This window comes from Mustela nivalis (assembly GCF_964662115.1).
Source record: "Mustela nivalis genome assembly, chromosome: 2".
Lineage (NCBI taxonomy): Eukaryota > Metazoa > Chordata > Mammalia > Carnivora > Mustelidae > Mustela > Mustela nivalis.
The window spans coordinates 92949903-92976749 of NC_139021.1; the positions used below are offsets into that span (position 1 = coordinate 92949903).

The 26847-nt window shown below is 45.6% G+C and overlaps 1 protein-coding gene across 1 annotated transcript; it reads left to right on the forward strand.

Annotated features, from left to right (window-relative positions):
- Window positions 1-19: 19 nt before the first annotated feature.
- On the forward strand, window positions 20-14059 carry LOC309857712 (uncharacterized protein). The gene is made up of 5 exons (XM_082718899.1): window positions 20-265; window positions 449-556; window positions 3423-3606; window positions 3933-4064; window positions 5049-14059. Exons 2-5 carry the CDS (start codon window positions 467-469, stop codon window positions 5198-5200), a joined length of 558 nt encoding a protein of 185 aa, XP_082575025.1. The 5' UTR covers window positions 20-265; window positions 449-466; the 3' UTR covers window positions 5201-14059.
- The last annotated feature ends 12788 nt before the right edge of the window (window positions 14060-26847 follow it).

The following is a 26847-nucleotide window of genomic DNA, read 5'->3' on the forward strand; positions in this document are numbered from 1 at the left end:
TTTTCATCAGACCGATGTTTCACAAGATGTATCATACCCAGCAAAAATACTTTCTGTATATACCCTTTAAATTGAGCTATAAATTTTTCCTTGTCGTTTCCCTCACACCTTCCTATTTTGAAAATTACCAAAGCAATAGTGCATTGTTAACATAATTTAAAAAGCAGCAGAGTCTCAAAAGTGAAGGCTCTTCCAGACACCACCCCCCGCCACCGCTTCACCAAAGTTCTGCCCCTCTTCGAGGAGGAAAAGAGTGTTAAGTTGGGTACGTGAACTTGCAGACCTTTTCTCCAAACACTTATCTACAGAGTTACACGCTCTTTGGGGGGTGTACAAGTACGTAATAATGTTTTACACGTTCTCTAGCTTTTAGTATCATAGGGAAGGTTTGTGTTCCAGATGGAAGTGGAGTTAACACACACCTTCCTTTTGTTCTCACTGAACACAGCAAGGAAACCCGGACAGCATGCGCGTCACAGCTACTGGAAGACTCGAAGAAGTAAATAGCACCAAGCAGGTCGGGGAGAACGCCGGGATTCTAAGTCCAGCTGAAGTGGTGAGTTTACCATGTTTGTATTCCTCGGGTGTTTCCCAGCCAGAAGGCAGCACAGCCCCAGTTGCACAAGTGAGCACAGTGGTGCAGAGGCCCTGGAGAGGCCAGGCTTGCAGAACAAAAACAGAAGGGCTAGAGCTCAGGGTGGGGACCACGCCCTTTCTTTGCTCTCCTCCTCCTCCATTTTTCATGCTGAAGCCCCAGCTAATACCTTGGCTGCCAATAGGAGCCTGTGGGAGCCAAGAGTCTGAGGGAAGGGAATTTCTTTTCCATTTGGTAGAGCTGTGGCATCAAGGGGGTGGGGCTGAGGCTTAGTTACTGGAGTGGGCTGGGAGGGCTGGGCTAGAGCACCCAGGAAGTATGGGAGAGAGAGTAGGGACTCCACAAAGTTTTTATGAGCTTGGGCTCACCCCTGACCTGCTCACCTGGTCCACACTATTCACCTGTAAAACAGACTCAAATTAGCATACCAGACATATTTGAGACCTCTGCTGATAGAACCGTGGTCACAAGATGGTGGCAGATCCAAACAGTATTGTAAAGGCTTTGAAAGCTGAACTGAGGTTAGAATGAACACTCAAAGGACTTGTGGCCTGGACCTAGCCAGATGGACAACTTGCTAAACCAAAGATGTCAACGTTCTCCATAGGATTTGCTTGCATCTCCTCACGTAGCATTCAAAATGCATAGGCTGCAACCCCAAATCACCCAGCCTGTAAAAAGCCATGAAAATAACTCTAATAGAAAAAAAAAAAAGTTAATATATACAATCATAGACTTTCAGGAAGCTATGATTAAAATATTCCAATAACTAATCACAGACTGATGAGGGAGCAGAAGGCCGGCTGAGGACAAAGCAAAAGCTGGCACCTCGCACCCCCTCTCCACCTGCTACCCCCCTCGGCAATGTGTGTGACATTCCTCAGGCACCCCTGGCTGCCCTGAAAGAAAAACAAATAGTTAACTTGCAGAGATCACAATCCTGCAGGACAGGAGTCTCCTTTGGTCTACAAATGTCCTAGTGATTTACAACGAAGAAGCTGTCTTACCGATAGCCCAACTTCCAGAGACAAGTAACTCAGTTCCTCAAGCCCTAATGTCGCCCTCCCCTCCATAAAACTGAAGGAGACTGAGGCAGAAGGAAATATAAATAAAGTTAAATTTCTTCTAAACCTAAAACTCACGGACAAGGATGTTTGGTATGTGACACTCCACCAGGAAACTCCCAATTGCCTTCATGTTAGTGTCTCATTAGAGGGAAAAACAGCCTTGGCTTGACACCTACCAGGCCTCCAATATCCTGACAGTCTTCTTTACCGTGACAGCCCTTCTGAACGTCCCCTTTGTCCTCAGTTACCCCTGCCTCCGGGAAGGCTGAGCAAAGTTTTCGAAAACAACACGCCATACCAAAGACCAATCAGGAATAGGATAGTTTAACCTTGTAATAAATCATGTCAGAAAAAACAGGAACATAGGGCCAAGCAGTCATGGCCCAATCACCTACTGCCGAGTCCACCCCTACTCTGCCTTTAAAAACTCTGACTGTAATCCAGTTCGGGGTCCAAGTCCCTATTCCGCTGTGATGGGTATACTTGGGCCCAAGCTTAAGCTTGTTGAATAAACCCTCCTGTGATTGCATCGGGGTTGGCTTCTTGGTATCTTGAACACGAAAACTAGGGCACAACATTTGGAGGTCCCATTGAGATCTAGGAGACCCCCAGGATGCCGACCCGGAGGGTCCTGTGCCGGCTGGTGAGTGCACTCGTTTTCCTGTTTGTGCACCTACTTTCTGGGAGCTCCAATCTGCATTTTTACCTGTAGGAATTCCAAGCTGTATCTAGGTCGACATTGGCTTAAGCGGGCGCACTGGCGGGCTGTCGACCGGGGGTCTTGGGAGACGTCCCTTGTCTCTGCCTGGAGGACGACATCCTCATCTGTGAGGAGCGCTGGCTGCCGTTGCGGTCGGACCGCCCCTCAACTTCCTTTCAGTTTTGTCTTCACTGCCGCGCCAGATCTTTTGTCTGTGTGAGTGTGTTCTTGTTAATTGTCATTAGTGTCTTGGTCTTGGTGTGGACTGAGGGCGTGATGGGACAGAAACAGACAACCCCTCTGTCTCTGATGACTGACCACTTCTCGGACGTCAGGGAGAGAGCGCATAACCCGAGCACAGATGTATGAAAGGGAAAGTTTCGGACTTTCTGCATGTCTGAGTGGCTATCCTTTAATGTTGGATGGCCCCGGGAGGGAAATTTTCAACTACCTATTATCTTACAGGTTGAGGCCGTCATCTTCAGAGAAAAACCCCTGACCAAGTACCTTATATCCTGGTCTGGCAGGACATGATCGAGAATCCTCCCTCCTGGCTTAAATCTTTTCTTCCTCCCAAAGCAGGAGCTACATCCAAGATCCTAGCCCTGCAGAACCCAACTCCTAAGTCTGACAAGAAAACGGAGTCTGAACCAAAGACTTCGCTTTACCCCGTCCTTCAGGGCACTCCCACAGAGGACCTGATTTTTCCAGCACCCTACCAGGTCCCCCCCGCATCTGCCCCTCCAGCAGAAGCATCAGGGGCTGCCGAGGGAGTGCCGCTCCCCCTCCCAGATGGAGGGGCCCCCGTGCATGGGCCGGTGGCAGGGACACGTGGATGGACCCATTGGGCAGCCCCAGCCCCAAACTGGGGAGCGGCCGATTCCACTGTCCTTCCCCTCCGCGCCATGGGACCCCCCAATGAAACGGGGGAGGACAACCGATATTATATTGGCCATTCTCTACTAGTGATTTATACACTTGGAGAACCCAACATGCAAAGTTCTCCAATAACCCCAAAGATCGGATTGGTCTTTTGGATACTGTTCTTTTCACCCATCAGCCCACCTGGGATGACGGTCAGCAGCTCTTACAGGTTCTCTTTACCACTGAGGAAAGAGAGCGAATCCAGGTGAAAGCCCGGAAGTCCATCTTGGTTGAAGACAGACAGCCAACCCAGAACCCCAGCCTCATAAATGCAGCCTTCCCCTTGTCTCACCCAGCCTGGGACTACAACTTGGCAGAAGGTAAGGAGAGGGTCTGGGTGTACTGCCAGACTCTAATGGCAGGTCTCAAGGCTGCAGCACGCAAGCCCACCAGTCTGGCCAAGGTATATGATGCAAGACAGGGTAAAGATGAAGAGTCCGGCAGCATTCCTAGAAAGGATCATACAGGCGTTCAGACAGTACACCCCTATGAATCCAGAGGCCCCAGAAACCAGAGATGCCATTGTTATGGCTTTTGTTAACCAAGCTGCTCTGGACATTAAAAGGAAATTTCAGAGCGTAGAAAGCCTAGGAGAAAAGAACCTACAGGATCTGATACTGGTGGCAGAATGAGTCTACAATAACAGAGAGCCTGGAGGAACAACAGGCTAAGATAAGTGACTGTCAGACCCGGAACCTGGCTAAGATCCTACTGGCCACGACCACGGATGACCCACGTGAAAAACAGAGACGTCTCAAGAAGTTGGCTTCAGGAGCAGGTAAGGAGGACAGCCCCCATCAAGAACGCCCCAAAATGAATAAAAACCAGTGGGTGTATTGCAAGGAAGAAGACCACTGGGTAAAAGATTACCCCAAGAAAAAAAAACAGAGGCCTCCGCTACTATACTGGAGGTTGAAGATTTAAATGAATGGGGGGTTGGGGTTCGGCACCCCTCCCCGAGCCCAGGGTAACCTTTAAAGTGGAGGGGCAACTGATTAAATTCCTAGTAGACACCGGGGCACAGCACTCTGTCTTGCTACAACCTCAAGGGAAGTTGACAAATAGGACCCCATGGGTACAGGGGACAAAGGCACTCAACCGTATTCATGGACTACCCAAAGAACAGTGGATCTCGGCGTGGGCCGGGTACCCCACTCCTTCATGGTCATCCCTGAGTGCCCCTACCCCTTGTTAGGCCGGGACCTACTCACCAAGATGGGAGCCCAAATTAGTTTCCACCCTAAAGGGGCAAAGGTTCTGGATAAAGAGGGGCACCCGATCCAGGTGCTTGTCATGAACCTTGAGGATGAATATTGTCTTCACCAGATGCCCCCAGCACCAATGACCAACATTGACCACTGGTTGCAGGAGTTTCCCTAAGCATGGGCAGAAACTGGGGGAATGGGACTGGCCCAACATTGGCCAGCGAAATACATTGAACTAAAGCCAGGAGCAGAGCAGATCCAGTCAGGGTCCGCCAATACCCCATGCCTCTCACAGCATGGACAGGGATCACCCCACACATCCGGCGACTGCTAGACTCGGGCATACTGTGGCCTTGTCAGTCAGCATGGAACACTCCCCTGTTGCCGATGCGAAAGCCACACTCCAATGACTGTAGACCAGTCCAGGACTTGAGGGAAGTTAACTGACGGGTGATGGACATGCACCCTACGGTCCCAAACCCCTACACTCTCCTCTACACCTTGCCCTCAGACAAGACTTGGTACACAGTGCTAGACCTAAAGGATGGCTTTTTCAGCTTGCCCTTGGCCCCAAAGAGCCAAGACCTCTTCGCTTTTGAATGGGCGGACCCGGAGAAGGGCATCAATGGCCAACTCACCTGGACTCCGCTTCCGCAAGGATTCAAGAATTTTCCCACCATCTTCGACAAGGCACTACATGAGTACTTAGGTGAATTCTGTTCCAAGCACCCTAATCTGACTCTATTACAATAAGTAGATGATATCCTGTTGGCAGCAGAAGACCAAGAAACATGCCTACAAGGCACCAAGGATTTGCTCCAAACGCTAGCAATTCTGGGATACGGGGCTTCAGCTAAGAAGGCCCAGATCTGCAGAACAGAGGTGAGCTTCCTGGGGTACAAACTGAGAGATGGACAAAGGTGGTTAGTGGATGCACTGAAGGAGACCATCATGAGGATTCTGCAGCCTCGAAACATCTGGCAGGTGCGTGAATTCTTGGGGTCAGCTGGGTTCTGCCGATTGTGGATTCCTGGTTTCGCTGACATAGCCAGGCCCCTCTACGAGGCCACAAAGCAAAGACAGGACTTTGTGTGGACTGAGGCCATGAACAAAACCTTCAATGACCTTAAGCAAGCCTTGCTTTCAGCCCCGGCACTCGGGCTGCAGAAGTAATCTGACTAGGCCCTTCCACCTATACGTGGATGAAAAGGAAGGGTTGGCGAAGGGAGTCCTAATGCAGTATATAGACCCCTGGAAGAGGCCGGTGGCCTACCTCTCAAAGAAATTAGAAGCATGGATGGCCTCCATGCTTAAAAATTATTGCTCCAGTGGCCACCATGGTTAAAGATGCAGATAAGCTGGCTGTGGGGCAGGAGCTATACGTCACTACCCCATATGCCATTGAAGGGGTGCTCAGACAACCCCCAGACCGATGGATCAGCAATGCCCACTTGACCCATCACCAGGGCTTGCTTTTGAATCCTACCAGAATTTTGTTCCAGGAGCCAACAGCCCTAAACTCAGCAACACTACTCCCTAACCCTGACTGGGAACCCTCCCTACATGACTGTCAAGAAATCCTGGCTCAGGTGCACGGAGTCAGAGCCGATCTCCAGGACCGACCACTGCTGAATGCAGATGACTCCTGGTAAACGGATGGCAGCAGCTTTGTCCGGGAAGGAGTCAGGTATGCAGGGGCAGCTGTGACCACAGAGACAGAAACTGTCTGGGTGGAACCTTTATCGGCTGGGACATCTGCCCAGTGTGCAGAACTGATTGTGCTAACCAAGGCGCTAACCATGGGAGCAGGCAAGTGGATAAACATCTATACTAATAGCAGGTACGCCTTTGCCATGTCCCACATCCACGGAGCCGTTTATAGAGAAAGAAAGCTCTTAACAGCAGAAGGAAAGACTATTAAAAACAAGGCAGAAATCCTCGAGCTCCTAAGGGCCCTCTGGCTAACTAAGGCACTGGCCATTATCCATTGTCCGGGACACCAAAAACCAGACACGCCAGTGGCCAGGGGAAACAGGCTGGCGGACTTAAAGGCAAAAGAAGCAGCTCTTTCGGTGAACCATGTCTTAGTGATCACACTGCCTGATCCGGGAGCACCAAACTTGCCAGACAACCCCAATGACACTGACACAGACTTACAATGGATTAGCCATCTGCCTGGGCCACAATGCTTACATGGCTGTGAAGAGCTTCAGATTGCAGCATAATCCTACCAGAGGAACTGGGACGACAACTCCTATCCAAAATGCACAGGAGTATCCATATGGGAACAAAAAAAATGGAAGACTTGGTGCAACATGCAAAGATTACCATCAAAGACTCCCAATCAAAGATTGAACAAATTGTGGCAAGCTGCCATGCATGCCAATTAAGTAATGCCATCACCCATGGATCTAACCCAGGCACCCAGCTCCGGGGGGACCACCCAGGAGCCTATTGGGAAGTAGACTTCACTGAGGTAAAATCTGGAAAATATGGGTACAGATATTTACTAGTGTTTGTAGATACTTTTCTAAGATGGACAGACGCATTTCCCACCAAACATGAAACAGCACAGACCATGACCAAGAAACTGCTGGAAGGCATCTTACCGAGGTATGGTTTTCCTATTAAGATTGGATCAGACAATGGACCAGGATTTGTCTCTAAGGTAACACAGCACTAGTACTTGGGGCAGATTGGAAATTACGTTGTGCATATAGGCCCCAAAGCTCAGGACAGGTAGAGAGGATGAACAGAACATTAAAGGAGACCTTAACTAAATTAGCCCTAGAGACTGGCGGGGATTGGGTGACTCTCCTCCCCTTCGCCCTATATAGGGTACGAAACTCCCCATATAAGATGGGACCTAACCCCTACGAGATCATGTTCGGTAGTCCCCCACCTATTATTCCCAATTTAAAACCTGAGGTGCTTGCTGAGTTTGATGATCACCGACTCCTTTTCTCCCTCCAAATGTTACAATGAACCCATGAACAGGTGTGGCCTAAGCTGAAGGCCCTCTATGAGACTGGGCCAACCCCGTACCCCCCTCGATATCAACCAGGTGACTGGGTGTACATCCGGAGACACCAACACCAGACACTCCAACCGCACTGGAAGGGACCCTGCATCGTGATCCTGACCACTCCCACCACTCTCAGGGTCGACGGGATTACTCCCTGGGTCCACTACACCCACGTCCGGCCAGCTGACCCACACGCTGTTCTCAAGGACTTTGTTCCAGAATGGAAATGTCAGCCCGACAAGGACAATCCCTTAAAGCTAAGACTGCACTGTTCTCACTTACCCCACTAGTGTTGCTTATACTATGTCCCCCTCATGCCAGGGCCAATCCCCACCAATCAATTAACCTAACATGGCAGGTAATAAGTGTTTCTACTACAGAGGTTGTATATTCCCTCTCAAAAATTGCCCCACAATGTGCTTGGTTCCCTGACCTTACTTTTTTTTTTTTTTTTTTTAATTTATTTAACAAACAGAGATCACAGGTAGGCAGAGAGGCCGGCAGAGAGAGAGGGGGAAGCAGGCTCCCTGCCCAGCAGAGAGCCCGACACGGGGCTCGATCCCAGGACCCTGGGATCATGACCTGAGCGGAAGGCAGAGGCTCAACACACTGAGCCATCCAGGCGCCCCCCTGACCTTACTCTTGATCTAACAAAACTACATGGGGACACCCATCTCCATGGATTAAGAATCCAACTATACAAATGACATTTTTATGTTTGCCCAGGACACCTTATAGGAAAACGCACAAGACAGTGTGGGGGCCCCTCCCACTTTTACTGTGCCAGCTGGAGCTGTGTCTCCACTGGCGAAATTTGGTGGACAGCCCCCTACAAAGATGATTTAATTACTCTTAAAAGAAATCACACATCACAGAGATCTGAAACTAGTAATGTGATCACCCTGAAATTCACAGAGGCCGGCAAACTAGATACACGATGGCAGGTAGGACTTACTTGGGGCTTAAGAATCTATGACATAGTTAGACTCGGCTACCAGGACCCAGGTACACTATTCACCTTGAGACTCTTGGCCCAGAATAATCAGGTTAACCTAGGCCCAAATCCTGCACTAGCACCTCCTCTGCCCAAACCTCAGACAACCCCTATTTCTCCACCCCCTTCGCCTGTACCTACCATGTTATCTGCATCCAATAACACCCCTGATGCAGACACAATCACTCCGGTCCCGGCCTCCTTCCCACAAGATCCTCCCTTCTTCAGCCCCTGCTCAGCACGAAGAAGTTACAGAAGATGAGGCCTTCCACCGCCAACTACCTTAAAGATTTAAGAGTCAAAATTGTTCAAGGGGGAATGATGAGGGAGCAGGAGGCTGGCTGAGGACAAAGCAAAAGCTGGCACCTTGCACCTCCTCTCCACCTGCCCCCCTCAGTAATATGTGTGACATTCATCCACTCCTGGCTGCCCTGAAAGGAAAACAAATAGTTAACTTGCAGAGATCACAATCCTTGCAAGACAGGAGTCTCCTTCGGTCTACAAATGTCCTAGTGATTTACAACGAAGAAGCTGTCTTATCAATAGCCCAACTTCCAGAGACAAGTTACTCAGTTCCTAATGTTGCCCTCCCCTCCAGTGCAATCTCTCTCAGGAAGGAGACTGAGGCAGAAGGAAATGTAAATAAAGTTAAATTTCTTCTAAACCTAAAACTCACGGACAAGGATGTTTGATATGTGACACTCCACCAGGAAACTCCCAATTGCCTTCATGTTAGTGTCTCATTAGAGGGAAAAACAGCCTTGGCTTGACACCTACCAGGCCTCCAATATCCTGACAGTCTTCTTTACCGTGACAGCCCTTCTGAACGTCCCCTTTGTCCTCACCTACCCAACTCAGTTACCCCTGCCTCCAGGAAGGCTGACCGAAGGTTTTGAAAACAACACGCTATACCAAAGACCAATTGGGAATAGGATAGCTTAACGTTGTAATAAATTGTGTCAGAAGAAACAGGAACATAGATAGGGCCAGCAGTCGTAGCCCAATTACCTACTGCCAAGTCCACCCCTACTCTGCCTTTAAAAACTCTGACTGTAATCCAGTTCGGGGTCCAAGTCCCGATTCTGCTGTGACGGGTATACTTGGGCTTGTTGAATAAACCCTTGTGTGATTGCATCGGTGTTGGCTCCTTGGTGGTCTCTCAAACACAAAAACTAGGGCACAACAAAACATACTTGAAATAAACATTCAAAGTAGAAATTATTGGGCCCCTGGGTGGCTCAGTTGGTTAAGCGTCTGCCTTCGGCTCAGGTCATGATCCTGGGGTGCTGGGATTGAGTCCCACATCAGGCTCCGTGTTCAGCAGGGAATCTGCTTCTCTTCCCCTCCCCTGGCTCAGGTGCATTCTCTCTCTTACCCACTCAAGTAAATAAGTAAAATGTTTAAAAAACATAGATAAGAAAGTAAAGTAGAAATTATCAGTAAAGAAATAGGTGGTAGAAGAACCAAATGGAAATATTGGAACTGAAAAGTACGTAACTAAAATTTTTAAAAGCTCATTGAATAGGCATGGTAGATGACAAGAGAGGACAAGAGAAAGACCTAAATCAATACAAATCATCCAATTTGAACAACAAAGAAAAATTCCAGGGTCACGTCCCAGGAGTCCCGGAATGAGAAGAGAAAGCATGATGCTGCAAAACATTGCAGAAATGATAGCTGACAATTGCCCAGGGAAGCTGAGCCTCAACCCAAAGAAATCCAAGCCCAGATACAACATAAACTGTTGAAAACTTAAAGACATCTTGAAAGCAGCCAGAGAAAATGAAACATTCCCTAGAGGGGATAATTCAAATTGCCGTCCATTTCCTTGGCAGAAACTGTGGAGGCCAGAAAAAGTGACATGTTCCTTAAAGTGCTTGAAAACAATTGTCAGCTCAGAATTCTGTCTCCAGTGCAATCTCTCTCAGGAATGAAGGGAAAATAACGACATTCTCTCATGAAGGAAAGCCAAGCGAACTGAGAGCTGGCAGACCGGCTTTAAAGGAAGAGTCAAAAGGTATACTTCAGACCCAAGAGGGAACTTGGAACGTTGGGGGCAAAGCAAGCAACAGTGATAATACTTGGTCTTCTGTCCTTGGTTCCTGAAACAGCTCAGAGCCTTAAAGGTGAAAGGTGTGCCCTGTTCTTCTAGACAAAGCCCTTCCAGCCACACCTGACTGGGTGTTAATGAAGTGACTTTGGGAAAGTCCCCAAGGATGGGGGTGGTGCGGAAGGACTGCTGCGATTGCAGGGTTAGGAACTTCCAGTCCCCACCCTGACCTCTGGGGAGGGGACAGTGCTAGAGATCAAGAACCAAGATCGAACCAACGGTGCCTGTGTAAGGAAGCGTTCATAACTCAAAAGGACAGGGTTTGGTGCACTTCTGGGTTGGTAAACACATGGCGATGTGGGGGAAATGCTGTCCCTAGAGAGCATGGGAACTCCCACATACCTTGCCCTATGCCTCTCTTCCATCTGGCTCTTCCTCTTATAATAAACCAGTACTCTAGTAGGTAAACTGCTTTCCTGATCTCTGGGAGCCACCCAAGGAACTTATTTTACTATTTAAAACATTTTTTAAAAGATTTTATTTGTTTATTTGACAGAGAGAGACACAGTGAGAGAGAAGGAACACAAGCAGAGGAAGTGAGGGTGGGAGAAGCAGGCTCCCCGCTGAGAAGGGAGCCTGATGCAGGGCTTGATCCCAAGACTCTGGGATCATGCACTGAGCTGAAGGCAGACGCTTAACGACTGAGCCACCCAGGCTCCCCTTAAAACATTTTTTAAAAACATGTCATCTTTATTTTCCCTCTGGATAACAGTGTTTACATCCTGAAGTCTGTATGTTGCTGCAACTCTTTTGCTGATTTTGAAGTGAACTTCATTCTTACGGTGTTAGAATCAGAATGTTAGGGCTTAGAGATCACACTATCATATCATATTGACCATAATATGATAATAATATATGGTCCTAATAGCATATCATATTAGAGATATATATTATCCAACCTCCTCATTTAAAAAGAGTACAGTGAGCTCAGAGAGGACAGTGACTTGCCTGGACACAGCCTCCATTGTAAAATGGAACCCCCTGTTCTCAAACACCAGGCCCAGCTCTGAGAGGGCACAAGTCCTCCTTTCCCTGCTCAGCTGCCACCTCTGTCTTCCATGGTCTAGATAGTGCCTGGTGCTTAGCAGACACTGTATTTGCCGTTCTTCCTTTCTTAAGCTTTTTAAAATTTCAATTCCAGTGCAGTTAACAATATTATATTAGTTTCAGGTATGTAAGGCAGTGATTTAACAATTCTGTACTATTCCGTGACTCAGTGCTCATCAAGGTAAGTATACTACAAGGTAAGTGTACTACTACCCACCTCCCCTCTGGTGACTACCAGTGTTCCTTTCTTCTCTTGCTCTCTTTTCTTGTGCTTGGTTGCTTTCTTTAGTGGTCCTTGGATTCCTTTCTCTTTATTTTTTGCATATCTATGACTTTTTTTTGTTTGGTGGTTACCTCTAGGTTTGTATGTAATATCTTCAGTATATAGAGTTTATATTAAATTGATGACCCATTCTTTACTCCTCTCATCCCTACATTTTGGGAATATGGTATCATACTTTAGATCCTTTTATTTTGTGAGTTCCTTGACTGATTTTTACAGATATACTTATTTTTACTGCTTTTGTGCTTCCTACTTTCCTTACTCTTGCTTATGGTTTTTCCTTTCCACTCAAAGAGTTCCCTTTAATGTTTCTCTTAGGGCTGGGTTGGTGGTCATGAATTCCTTTAACTTTTGTCTGTCTGGGAAGCCCTTTATCTCGCCTTGTATTCTGAATGATGGCCTTGCTGGGTAGATTATTCTTAGCTGCACATTTTTTTCTTTTCAGCACTTTGAATATATCATGCCACTCTCTCCTGCTCTGCAAAGTTTCTGCTGAAAAATCAGCCAATAGCCTTGTGGGGTTTCCCTTGCATGTAACTGTCTTCTTTTGCTACTTTATATTTTTTTTCTTCTTTTGCTACTTTAAAAGATTTTATTTACTTATTTATTTTAGAGGGAGAGAGAGAGAGAGAGAGCAAGAACAGGAGGAGGGGCAGTGGGAGAAGGGCAGAATCTCAAGCAGACTCTGTGCTGAGTGCAGAGCCCAACACAGGGCTCAGTCCCATGGCCCTGAGATCATGACCTGAGCTGAAATCAAGAGTCGGACACTTAACCAACTGAGCCACCCAGGTGCTTTTTTCTCTTGCTGCTTTTAGAATTCCATCTTTATAACTTCCTTTTGCCATCTTAATTTCTATGTCTTTGTGTGGACCTCTTTGGGTTGATTTTGTTGGAAGATCTCTGTGCCTCCTGGATCTAAGTTTCTATTTTTTTCCCCCAGATTTGAGAAGTTTTCAGCTATTCTTTAAAAAAGTTTTCTGCCCACTTTTCTTTCTCTTCTCCTGGGATCCCTATAATGGGAATGTCATTATGCTTGAATTCCCTGTCTGTTCTCATTTTGCATAATTTTTTCTCTCTCACCTGATCAGCTTTACTACTTTCCATTACTCTGTCCTTCAGGTCACTTCTACCATCTAGTAAGCTATGTATTCCATCTAGTGTATATTTAATTTCATTTATTGTGTTGTCTCTGATTTGTTCTTTTTTTATCTCATTGCTAAGGGTCTCACTGAGGTCCTCCACTCTTTTCTCAAGTCCAGTGAGTATCTTTATGATCATTACTTTAAATTCTTTATCAGATGGGATGCCTGGGTGGCTCAGTGGATTAAGCCACTGCCCTCAGCTCAGGTCATGATCTCAGGGTCCTGGGATCGAGCCGCACATTGAGCTCTCTGCTCAGTGGGAAGCCTGCTTCCCCCTCTCTCTCTGCCTGACTCTCTGCCTTGTGAGTCTCTCTCTTGTGTGAGAGAGATCTCTCTCTTTGTCAAATAAATAAATAATTAAAAAAAAATAAATTCTCTATCAGACATTATCTCCATTTTGCTAAAGTCTCTTGTGATGATTTTGTCCTGTTGTTGTTGTTGTTTTTCACATTTTGGACATATTCTCTGTCTCCTCATTTTATCTAATTCCCTGTGTCTGTTTCTGTGTGTTTAGGGAAGATAGCTGCATGCCCTGCACTTGAAAGTAACAGCCTTATGAAGAGGTCCTGTAGTGTCCTGCCATGCAGTGTCCCCTACTCACCAGAACCTGTTGCTTCAGGGGTGTCTTCTATGGATGTTGGGTGCACCCTGCTGTTGTGGCTGAACCACTTTTTCCGTCAGTCCAGTAATCTGCAATGGCTCTCTTTGCCTGTTGTGGGCAGTGTTTGGTCCCTGTGGTGGTCATGGACTAGTCTGGGGACACCCTGGGCTTGAGTTGAGTCAGACCAAGCATTTGCCAGAGATGCAGTAGCACCAAACTGTGGGGCACTTTCCCTGTGTAGTTTTGGTTGGTGAGCAGGGCTTGAAGTCAGACCAGTTACCTGCTTCCAATCCACTGCAGGAGCCAGACTAGTTTGCGTGATTATCTTTCCCTTTTTCTGGGGCAGGAATTATTGTGGAGCTGTGCTGGCCAATGTATGGGCTGCTTGCTCTTTTCCAGGTCTGTGCACTGCCTTAAGTTAAGAGGGCAGAGCCACCAGCATATAGCATGGGGGTGTTGGGTACGGGTGTGAGGTTAGCAAGCTTTGACTTCTTGCTGTGCCTGGATTGAGGTGGGCTCTCCAGAGGGGTGAATGAGCAGAATAGTGTGTTTTTGCTCGGGCGGGGGGGGGGGGGTCTGTTTATAGGATATGGAGGAGGTGGAGCTAGCAACTTAGTGAGTCCCCCGGGGTAGCTGTGTGTTTATACTGCATGGGAGGAGGGGAATGGTGCCTGCCAGGTCCTTTGTTCCTGCAGGAGTTCCCCAGTGATTTCTGTCTCTCCTGACAGGGACTGTGCTCTGAGATTAGTAAATAACTCTCCCTCCCATATGCCCCAGGCATTTTTCAAGCTGCTGCAGTATCCACGTGGGCTGTTTGTGGTTGTTTTTTTTTTTTTAAGGGCAGGAACTCAGTTTCCTTTCGCCCACATGCTCTCTAGACCTGAGCCTGCTGATTTCTTTGGCCCCTCGGGTTTTCAAAGCCAAATGTCATGGGGATTCATCTTCCCTGTGCGGGCTCTGTGGTGTGAGGGTCTGTTTCTCTCCCCTCTGCGTGACCATGGCATCCTTCCCTCCCACAAACAGCTCCTGAGTCTCTGCACTTCCTACCCTCCTTGACTGGCCTTTTCTCTACCTTTAGTTGTAGAGTTTCAGCCTTCAGACTGTTTTTCTGGGTTGTTTACCCTGAGGTGAGTGTTATCGAGTTGTATCCATGGGATGAGGTGGGCCTGGAGTCCCCCTACTCTGCCATCTTCCCTGGAAGTCTTTTTTCTTCTAACCCAAAGTACAGTTGATGCACATAACATTAGTTTCAGGTGTGCAACATAGTTATTCAACAAGTCTGCACGTTATGTGGTGCTCACACGTGTAGCTACCATCTGTCACCATACACGACCATTACATATCATTGACTCTGTTCCCTGTGTTGCACCTTTAATTCCTGTGACTTACTCATCCCGCAGCTGGAAGGCTGTGTCCTCCCATCCCCTTCACCCGGGTTGCTCACCCTCCCCCCCTTTCTCCTCTGACAATCACCAGCCTGTTCTCTGTATTTATGGGACTGTTCTGCTTTTTGTTTGTTTTGTTGGGTGTTAAATTATACCTATAAGTAAAATAATATGGTATTTGTCTTTCTCTGACTTATTTCACTTAGTGAAATACCCAATGGGTTCAATGGCAAGATCTCTTTTTTATGGCTGAATACTATTCCATTGTGTATATACACCACATCTTTATTTGTTCAGCTATTGAGGGAAACTTGGGTTGCTTCCACATCTTGGCTATTGTAAGGAATGCCACAATAAACATAAAGGTGCATATAGGTTTTTGAATTAGTGTTCTCATGTCTTTTGTATAAATACCCAGAACTGGAATTACTGGATCATAAGGAACCTCCATACTGTTTGTTTTCCACAGTGGTTACACCAATTTACATGTCCACCTACAGTGTATGAGTGTTTCTTTTTCTCCACATCCTCACCAACACTTGTTATTTCTTGTATTTTTGATATGGCCATTCCAGCAGGTGTAAGATGATATCTCATTGTGGTTTTGAGTTATATTTCTGTGATGATAGTGTTGTTGACCCTCTAGGAATCTAATAGACCCAAGGAGGGTCATGGAACCTCCAGTTTATAACTGGTCAGACAGAAGTACGGGTAATAATCTGGGCTTGTGATTGGCATCTGATGTGGGGAAGGAGGGCAGTCTTGTAGGATTGAGTTTTCAACCTGTGGGGTCTCATACTATATCCAGGTAGATACTGTCAGAATTGAATTAAATTGTAGGATACCTGTTTGTGTCACAGAATTGCTTGATGTGTGAAAAACCCACAAATCTGGTGTCAGAAGTGGAGTAGTGCTCTAGTATTGAGAGCAGAGGAGACACAGAGGAGAAGTGAGTTTTCCCTTAGATCCTAACAACAGTGCTATAGGATATATGAGCTTCTGTCCTAATAATGCTGTCATGAACATGGTGAGTGTTCCTAAAGCTTGGTGAACTTCTAGAAGCATGGCAAGGATCATCCCTACAGAATCACAACATGCAAGAAGAGCAAGGATTCTCTGTATGCCCAGGGAATGCAGGGCTGTGACAGAAAACAGAGGAGCTCGGGTGGGCAGACTAAGTTGTCCTGTCAGAAAAGGCTAAAATTGCAAAGAAAATCATGCTTAGGCAAAATATATGCAGGAAAATCTGACGATTGGAAGGAAAATTAGACAAATTTACAATTACAGTTGGAGACACTATCAGTAATAAAACTAGGAGACAGAAAATCAATGAAGATATAGAAGAGCTAAGGAATGCCACAATAAACATAAAGGTGCATATAGGTGCAATATTATTAATTGAAGAACTGGCATTTATAGAACACTTTACCCAACAACAGAAAAACATATTTGTCAAGTGCACATGGAATACCCATCAAGGTAGACCATATTCTGTTTATAAAATAAACATTAACAAATGCAAAATAATTGAAATTATACAAAGTATATTTCTGATTATAATGGAATTAAACTGGAAATCAGTAACAAGAAAGATAACAGGAAAATCTCAAATCAGTTGGAAATCAAACAATATACTCATAAGAATCTCCCAAGGAAGCCTCAAGAACAATTAAAAATATTTTAAATGGAAGAGAAATGAAATTACAACCTATTAGAATTTGTGGGCACAGCTAACAGTGCTTAGAAGGAAATTTATAGCTTTGAGTGTTAATATTAGGAAAGAAGTTCTTGATCAATAACCCAAGCTCCCGTCTTAAGAAACTGGAGAAGAATGAGGAAAATAAACCCACATCTAGTAGAAGAAAAGAAAGTAAAAGGATAGGAATCAATGAATTTGAAAACAAAAATGAAACAAATAGCTCGTTCTTCAAAAAGAACAAAACCGATAAATGTGTAGCAAGACAGAAAAAAAAGAAAAAGTCATATATTACCAATATCAGGAATAAAATGTGGTTATCTCAATTTACATTTTACTTGGTAATGGAGGTTCACATCTTTTTCATGTCTGTTAATCATCTATTTCTTTGTGTGCTTTCTTCTTTGTGTGCTTTGCCAATCTTTTAAAAATATTTTGGAAAAATTAGAAAAACACATTTTTTTAAAGTACATTCCTATCTGTCTAGCTTGTTAGGATCTCTATACATTGGTGTCAATCTTCTGTTACTGTGTTGCAAATGTGTTGTCCTAGCCGATGCCAAACTTCATGTGTTCCATTGTCTTATAGGAAATATTAATATGCAGAGTTAAACCTTAAACCTTTACTCTACAGATGGGGGATTTTGTGTCACTTTTAGAAAGATTCGCCCTTTGATCATTAAAAAAATTCTGTATGTTCTCCCAATGCCTTAAAGAAAAAACAAACCCTTGCCTATTGTTTTCAGTTTTTTATTCCAACTGGAATTAATTTTTTGGTGAATATGAAGTAGAAATTGAACTTTTTTCCTCCCAATTAAATGAGCAGTCAATAAACTTAACACTATCCAGTGAAGAGCCCTTAGATATAAGATGTCACATCATATGTTTTCGTGAATTGCCATAGATTGAAGAGTAAGTTTCTAGAGGTCGCTCTTGTAGGTCTGTGAGGTAAAGACAGGTTGATCTAGAGAAGAGCATACTGGCCATACCAGATACTGAATTTTCTAAATTATTCTTGCCTATATAAAAAAGGGGTTAAACTAGAAGTAATGCTATTACTTTTTCCAAGAAATGAGGGAAGGAGAATGTAGGTAAAGACTGAGAAGTGCTCTCATTTAGTAAATATTTTGGAAAAATTTCAAAAGAACCAGAAAATTGGAAATGACCCAATTGTTTACCAGTCAGGAGCTGGTTAGAGAAAACATGGTCAGAAGCAACACTATGTAGCCTTCAGTGAGAAGATTAAGCTCTCGGTGTACTGAGATGCAAGAGCTCCAAGATACAGTAGAGATGGAAAGTGGATAGTATGTAAGATGTTACCTTTTGTTTAGGGGAAGAGTAATAAAAACTATCTGTGTCCAAATCAAGAAGCTGGAGGGGAGTACACAAAGGACAAGAGGTTTCGTACAGAGTTGAGGGAAGAATGGGGGGTGGGGACACTCCACAGTGTGTCTTTCATTCTGCTTTGATTTTTGACAAAGAGTGTATTAGATATTCAAGAAAAAAATCCTAGAGAAAACACAAACTAAATATCCCTCTTCAACCAACTGAGCCACCCAGGCGTCCCCTAAATATCCCTCTTCAAAGGTTTGTCTGCCCCCTGAAGATTCTTTTGTCTTTATTCAATTCTAGCTTTTCCATAAATACTGTAGTAGTCATGAAGAAAGTAGTTTTACTCCGCTAAGAGCAGTCTCCGGCTACTGCTATGAGGTATACGCTGAGCTTTGTGAACAGTAAGATATAAATCCCGAATTTTCACTAAAAAGACTAACCTTTTCTAGGCTAATAAAGAGAAAGTATAAAACTTATGGTTTGGAGTTTTTAAAAAAAATTTTTTTTAAAGATTTTATTTGACAAAGAGAGAGAGAGATCACAAGTAGGCAGAGAGACAGGCATAGAGGGGTAAGCAGGCTCCCCACCAAGCAGAGAGCACGACGCAGGGCTCCATCCCAGGACCCTGAGATCATGACCTGAACTGAACCATCCTCTGATCTAGGTAAGAGTAACTACGTGTGTGCACTGGCTTTACTGTTCCTTTATCTGTCATTGTTTTTATGGCCTAGGTGTTGACTAACAGCTGTGATGACACCGGTTTTCTCTTTTCACGTTCTTACGGCTTTAGGATTTCAGAACTTTGAGTTCCTTCATCTCCATGCTGCTTTCAGCCAAATGCTTGCTTCCTGCCCAGAGCCCCCTCGAATGGCTCACCTGGCTCAGCTGGTCACCTCTGTCTCGGGCAGGGCTCTGCACCCTGGCTTAGCTCCAGGTCCTTTGTCCCGTGCTCACTTGGGGATGACCCCCAACACTCAGCCCTCCTGTTTGCTTTCTGTACTTTCTACAACATCCATTGAACTTCTACTTTGCCCCCAGCGGAGTCCCGTGCTGTGTGGCGTCACCCAGTAACAGAACAGATCTGACCTGCAGGGAAAACATGATGTCAACCCTATGAACAAACACCTGACTTGGCCTAAAGTTCAGGTCACTACACAGGGCCCAAAAGGTAAACTCTATTTGGTAAAAGTCAGAAGCAACAGGTTAGCATTTTATTAGCACAAAGCCAAAATTATTGCTGGAAATGAATAGGAGAAAAGAATGCCACAGTAGAATAATCTGATAGTTAGAGATTAAGTTAAGAAAAATCCCGAGTAAATAAAGCAATTTTTCTTTTACTCTTGCTCAAGGACTAACTTAAAGAAATGGAGATGAGAAGCAGCACAGGCCAGGGTAGCCTGGGTCAACAGGAATGTGGTCTTGGCAAATTACATGCAATGTTGCGGTGGGGGCTGCAAACCTCACCATGTAAGGGGAGGATAATCTCAGTACAGGCTCCCCCCGGCACATTCTTACCTTTCCCTTACTATTTAACTCACCTACAACTTCAGTTCTAGACAGCTTTAAAAGCCACCGACGAGAAGATGGTGGCAAGCATTCTGAAAACCAGTAAGCGTGCCTTTTCAGCCATGCACTTTTAACTTGTAGTATTTTCAACTAACTGAAGGCAGGCACAAAAGTCAAGTTACCCAAATTGCAAGGTGGTTTTTTTTTTTTTTAATTAAAAAAAAAATTTTTTTTTAAAGATTTTTTTGACAGAGAGAGAGAGATCACAAGTAGGCAGAGAGGCAGGCAGAGAGAGAGGGGGGAAGCAGGCTTCCCGCTGAGCAGAGAGCCTGATGTGGGGCTCCATCCCAGGACCCCGAGATCATGACCTGAGCTAAAGGCAGACGCTTAACCCACTGAGTCACCCAAGTGCCCCAATTTTTTTTTTAAATCAAAAGCTGATTTTACAGTGATGAAATCAACATATTCCCCTCCAATAATTTAGCACCAAAGATTATTTTTAAAGTAAATACCACTCTCACTAGTTAAACTAAGAACTGTTTATAGAGTTTTAAGAATTCCAACAAATGGATGTTTGAAATTTTCATAGTAGATTTTAAGGCAAGAAAGGATTCCAGCCACTAGAAATCCCAGTGCCTTGTCTGGCTGCCGAGCGGTGGGGTCCATAGCGGGCACCCAGTGCCTTTTGCTCACTTCCTAGGGGCGGTCTGCGGCTACGCCCCGTATTTTGGGCCCTCAGTTGTGAGATGGGGGAAGATCTGCTCCATACTACTGCAAAGGGCTGTTCTGAAAGTTGAATCAGGTGTTAAATGTAAGAATACTTTTAAGCTGCAAAATATGCAAAACCCTTGGAAAAAAGGTTTTATTATTATAGAAATTTTAACTGATAGTATTAGAAATGAGCTTGTTAAACAAAAAGTTTTTAGTAATTTCACTAATAAACTTTTTTGGTTTTTGTTTTTTAAGAAATCATTGGTTTCCCCCCACCCCACCCCACTCTCCAGCTGGCAGCTATCTCTGGTTTGAGTCACCTGTGGTCAACTCTGGTCCATAATTATTAAATGTAAAATTTCAGAAATAAATGATTTGCCAATTTTAAATTGCATGCTCTTCTCAGCTGCAATGTCCCACCCAAGAGGTTAAGCCTCCCCTTCTCTGACATATCCATGTTGTGCGAACTCCCCCCGTCCCCCCACGAGGAGTCACGGGGCCCACTTAGCTCTCAGTGTGGCTGTGGTGGTATTGCGGTAGTGTTCAGGGAACCCCGATTTTACTGTCTAAGGGTCCCAAAGCACAAAGCTGGTGATACTAACAATTTGGATGTTCTCTTACTGTGCCTGATCTACAAATTAAACCTATCATAGCTATATATATATATATGAAAAGAACATGGTGTGTGTGTGTGTGTGTGTGTATAGTGGTCAGTAGGATCTACAGTTTCAGGCATCTGCTGGGGTCTTGGAATGGGTACCCCGGGCTGTACTTGGATCAGAGACCCAGGGAGCCACCCATTTGCTGAGCCACTCAGCAAATGGATTTCTCTAAGTGCTGAACTATAGTTCTCATAGCTCAGAGAGGGTGAAAGTTTGAAAAATCAGGTAAAAACTGGTCTAATCAACTTAAATAGATACAAAGTTCAAGTTTCAGGTGAAATCATTTAATCTTAAGATTAGAGTAGGAAAACTATTTGCCATTCCTCTCCCCCTTTGAAAAGGCAGCAGGGTCCAAGTTTTCAAGATCTGATTAGGGCTCTGGCTTCTCCAACATGGGGACTTGTCAAGTGTAACAAAGTATGTAATGAACAAAACGGAGAGATTTGACATTCTGCCCCCAAGCATTTATGACCCGTCATACAATATTTAGCAAGCTGAGCATGCCTAGGTCTAAAACAGAGACATCAATAATCATATCCTCAACTGCTTCTCACAGCTCTCAAGCCTAAAGCTTGGTCATGAAAATGGAGAGGACAGGCTGAGTACCTGCTTTCCCACAGGCTGCACCGTGAGGTACAGGAGGTCAACCAAGAGTACAGACAGAATTCCCAAGATATACTCATCCAAAGAAAAACCCCCGCTGGGGAACCTGGGTGGCTCAGTGGGTTAAGCCTCTGCCTTCGGCTCAGGTCATGATCCCAGGGTCCTGGGATCGAGCCCCACATCGGGCTCTCTGCTCTGCAGGGAGCCTGCTTCCTCCTCTCTCTCTGCTTGCCTCTCTGCCTACTTGTGATCTCTGTCAGATAAATAAAAAAAATCTTAAAAAAAAAAGAAAAACCCCCGCTGCCTAAATGTCAAAGCTCTTACCCCTAGAATGTAAAGTAATTGGATAACTCTGTTACCCAAATTTCGGAAAGGGAATAGGACATATGATTTTAGACACTTTTATTATGTGTCCTGGAGAAGATAGTTTTGGACTGAAATTTTGGTTGACTCTTCAACTTCAATAACTTGGATGTCCAAATGAATCCCCTGATTTGGGGAGTTCTCAGCCTCTACTTAAAAAAAATTTTTTTTTTAAACATTTTATTTCAGAGAGAGAGAGACACACACAGAGCATAAGCATGAGGTGGGGGCAGAGGGAGAAGCAGGCTCCCCACTGAGCAGGGAGCTTGATCCCAGGACCCCAAGGTCACTACCTGAACCCAAACCAGCCACTTAACTGACTGAGCCACTAGGTGCCCCCGCCAAAAGTGTTTTCTCCCTTCTCTTTCAGGGACTCCAAAGCCATGGGTAGGCTTTTTGTTGTTGTTGTTTTTAATTTTTAAAATAAAAAAAAATTTTTTTTAAAGATTTTATTAATTTTTCAGAGAGAGAGAGAGAGAGAGCATGAGGGAGAGCACAAGCAGACGCAGAGGGAGAAGCAGATTCCCCACCGAGCAGGGAGCCAGATGAGGGACTCAATCCCTGGACCATGGAATCATGACCTGAGCCGAAGGCAGCCACTTAACTGACTGAGCCACGCAGGTGTCCCAGGTGGGTTGCTGCTTAATGGTGCTCTGTAAGTCCTGTAGGCTTTCTTCATTCCTTTTCATTCTTTCTTTGCTTCTCTGGGTGATTTCATACCATCTGCCCTTAAGCTCATGGGTTCTTCGTCAAGTCTGCTGCTGAAGCTCTCCACTGAATCCTGCATTTAATAGTTGTATTCTTCAGCTCCAAAATGTGTTTGGTTCTTTTTTATGTTTTCGGTCTCTCTTTGTTGAACTCATTTTGTTCTTGTGGTTTTTCTGAGTTTGTTAAACTGTTTGTGTTTTCTTGTAATTCTCTGAGCACCTTCCAGAACAACTATTTTGAATTCTTCATTAGGCAATTCATGTCTCTCCATTCCTTTGGGGGTCAGCTTCTGGACATTTCTGGCGCTGCTCTTGTGTTCCCCAGTTCTTTGTGATCTGTCACCTCCTTGCGAAGGTGTATGTGCATTTGGAGAAGCAGTCATCTCCTTGACTGCATGGACTGGCTTCAGGGAGGAAAGCCTGCTGCTGCGAACGGAGGCTGCTGGGGCGTGCTGTGTCACCAGGACTTGTCACGCAGGGTGCCGAGTGCCGGAGGGTGTGGTGGCTCCAGGTCAGATGCTGCATTAGTTCAGGCCAGTGAGGTCCACGGCATCAACTGGGTGAACCTTGGCAAGCACTGGTGCGCGAGGATCTGCGGCGGCTTCAAGGGCTGTTGGGATCCTCGGTGATGTTTTCTGTCCAGTAGCTTGGGACCAGGGCAGGCAGCAGTGGTGGCCAGGCTGGTGGTGTGCGCATACTTGGCTGTGGAAGCCAGCCACAGGTGTCGGAGTAGTGGCAGAGGCCAGAGCCAGCAACAAGGATTTGGGCCAACTGCAGGCCCAGAAGCAAGCACCTGGGGCACCCTGGCTGTGGGTGTGCACTTCTCCGGCTGCAGTATTGACCAGCGGTTGGAGTCAGGCTGGTGGCCTGCGAGTACCCAGCTGTAGGGGCTGGGGTAAATGTGCACGTGACACTGGGGGGTCAGCCCTGGCATGGCGGAGGGGAAGTCCAGGCTGGCACCTTGCACTCATGTAACTGCAGACCCCGGGCTCTGGCAGGGGCACTGGGAGGGAGCAAGGAGGGACTTGGGCACCTGGCACAGGGGCAAAACAAACAAACAAACAAACAAAAAGAATGAAATCTGCAGGGGTAAAAGCTGCGGGGTCCTCTGCAGAGGTCACTGGCAATCACGGCTGCTCCTGCAGAGTGGCTGCGACCGAGAGCCCTTGGCCCTCTTCCTTGCTCTTGGCCATCTCTATAGGTCTCAGTGTTGCAGGACGCTGGCTGGGGTAAAACTGAAGTGGGTCCTCTGTGTGGTGCCCCAAGAGGCTCGGGAGATTGGTCATTCCCTCCACTCTCCCTTGCCTGGTGGGGAGAACTCTTCCGAGGGGCTGTTCTCACGGTGCTGAGCCGTGCCGGCCTCAGGATGCAAGAACACAGGCAAAATGAAGCTTTTCTTTTTCCCCCTTTTTGTGGTTATTCTCAGGATTTTTGTCCCACTGTGTTGAAGTTAAGTGGATTCCTGAGCTCTCCTGGAGCTGATTTCATGGAAATGTGTCCAATGTTGTCCAGGTTGATCTTTGCGGGGGGAGAGGCTGGGCTCCTCTACTTCACCATCTCGGTGATGTCATCTGCAAAGGGGCTCTATGAGTTATGAAACTCCCTCCTGGACAGAAAGGGATTTAGCAGGATCATATGAGCACCTTTCGGGGATTTTGCAAAAGAGGGATCTTGCCGTGGATAGATGGGACATCCGAGTACTTTAGAAAGCCGTGGGGACAGAATTGACGATCATCTGTCCTTCCCACAAGCACTCCTATGTGTCCTGCATGGGGCACACAAAAGGCAGCCCCATTCTGGGGAGGTCTTAGCCCAGGAGAGAAGACAAGTAAGAATAACATATAGATAAAAGCGATCAATATCAAAAGAAAGGTTAGGATAGAAAATGACAAGAGCAGAGTGTGCTGCTGTCCGGGGCAGGAAGGGGCTTAGAGGAGGCTCCCAGCAAAGCAGTTCCACAGCATCCCCTCCAGGACAACAGGCTAAGCCCGACAGACTTGCAGAGCTAGTGGGGGTGCATTTCAAGTGAAGAAAACACACGGTCCATGCAAAGGCACAATGGGAAAGCAGAGGGGCATTCAGAGAAATGTGCGTGTCCTATAAAAGCACCAGTATCCCCTGGAAACGGGCATAATATGTACTGTGGGTATGTGATGTATATTTATGGCCATGGAAACGAATACAATGACTGTTCTGGAAAAGGGAATAATGGGGGAGATTTACTCTGAATTACTCATATTACAAAAAAGAAATTCCATATAAAATGACTTGAGGGCCGCCCCCCAAACACAGAGAAATCAGTATTTTACTGATGCTGTGCTGGCCACCCCAGTGCTCCTGCTGCAGGAACAAGGGCCCCCGGGGCCAGGGACTGCACTGCTGTGAGTTAGCCACATGCTCTGAAAACACTGTACAAAAGATTTGCATCTTGCTTTTTCCATAAATGCCAGAAAACTTTATATAATTGCAAGACAAGAAAAAACAACCATTCTTGGCTTTGTATCAGTATCTTTTAAGAAGTTCTTAATGGCAGGGCGCCTGGGTGGCTCAGTGGGTTAAAGCCTCTGCCTTCAGATCAGGTAATGATCCCAGGGTCCTTGGATCAAGCCCCGCATCGGGCTCTCTGCTCAGCAGGGAGCCTGCTTCCTCCTCTCTCTGCCTACTTGTGATCTCTATCTGTAAAATAAATAAATAAGATCTTAAAAAAAAAGAGGAAAAAAACCAAAGAAGTTCTTAATGGCACGGTGATTATGTAAAATTAAAAACATTCTTTTTGGAGATGCATACTGAACTAGTGTGGGTGCAGTGGCAGATGCCTTGGATGTTTGCAACGTTACAGCATGAAAAATGGGTCAGAGGTAGAGCAGACAGAGACACACACAGAATCACACCATTGTCTTCTCATAGTACGCAGTATTTTCTAACCTGGGAGGGTGATGGCCGACACTTAGCCATGGGTCTTCCTGAATCTGCTGGGTGTTCTCAGAGAAATCCCTCTAAAAGTCTTAAACAACTCCTCCAAGAATTTAATACAATTGGCAAGTAACTAAGCCACAACTGGGATAAACTCTGATTATACGTATATGAACAGGTGGAATGATTAGGAAAGAGAGTCACTTTACAACTGGCACATTAAAAAAGATTAAAAATTCATAGGTGTTTTGAAGTCCCTCTAAATCTCCCCTCAAAAAAAAAAAAAAAAAAAAAGGATAAATTTGACAGAAAATGAAGAACCACCAATGGTGTTACAGTATGATTTGCTAATGATTTAAATTTCTAATTTTTTTTTCTTTAAAGATTTTATTTATTTGACAGAGAGAGAGAGAGAGAGAGTGAGAGAGCACAAGCAGGGAGAGCGACAGGCGAGGCAGACTGAGAAGCAGACTTCCCCTGAGCGGGGAGCCCAACGTGGGGCTCAGTCCCAGGACCCTGGGATCAGGACGGGAGCCAAAGGCAGACACTTAACCGACTGAACTACCCAGGTGCCCCGAATTTCTAATTATAACATCAGATTTTCCATCACTCTGAATAATACTGATCTGCTATGAAATCCTTAAGATTTCATTAGTCACAATAAAACAGGTTTTTAATAAAACCATTAGATTTCCAAACTGTGACATTCTTATTTTCACTAAATGCTGGACTTGTAAAAGAACAAACAATTCCAAGTCTAAATGGAGTTCAGAATATTTTTCTACAAAGACTGAAAAAATACTTTTCTAGAAATGTGAATTAAGAGTATCCTGGAAAGCCGTAAGTTGTGGAAAATGTATACATAACATTTACTAGACTAGAATATAATAACATATATTTGTTTTTTTGTTTGTTTTTATTATGTTTTATATTTGTTTTTTGTTCCCGATTCCTGGCACGGCGCTCCTAAAACCCCTGACACTTCCTGTGATGGGCTGTGTTCTGTTAGTCACAAAGCGTTCCGCTGAGCATGCTGGGGCTTATGCTAATGAGGCGACTGAGGATGTGGCCCCCTGAGCCTCAGGCGGAAACTGGTGACCAGAGAAAGCCCAAATCATTGGAGGGCCTGGAACTTTCAGCTCCACGACCTCAACTTGGGAAGGACGGGGGGCAGGCTGGAACAGGGCTTGATGAGTTTCCAGGCTGATGAACAAGAACACATCCTTGACTAGGAGGCTGGTGCACCCCAAACTCCAGGGGCACAGGGGCTCCTGGGC

Bases quoted from the DNA above. Each gene is read 5' to 3' on its own strand.
- LOC309857712 (XM_082718899.1), top strand. From the start codon at position 467: ATGCGCGTCACAGCTACTGGAAGACTCGAAGAAGTAAATAGCACCAAG. The intron at 557-3,422 runs GTGAGTTTACCA...TTCACCCATCAG, and splicing joins TTCTAAGTCCAGCTGAAGTG to CCCACCTGGGATGACGGTCA. The intron at 4,065-5,048 runs GTAAGGAGGACA...TGGCTTTTTCAG, and splicing joins GAAGTTGGCTTCAGGAGCAG to CTTGCCCTTGGCCCCAAAGA.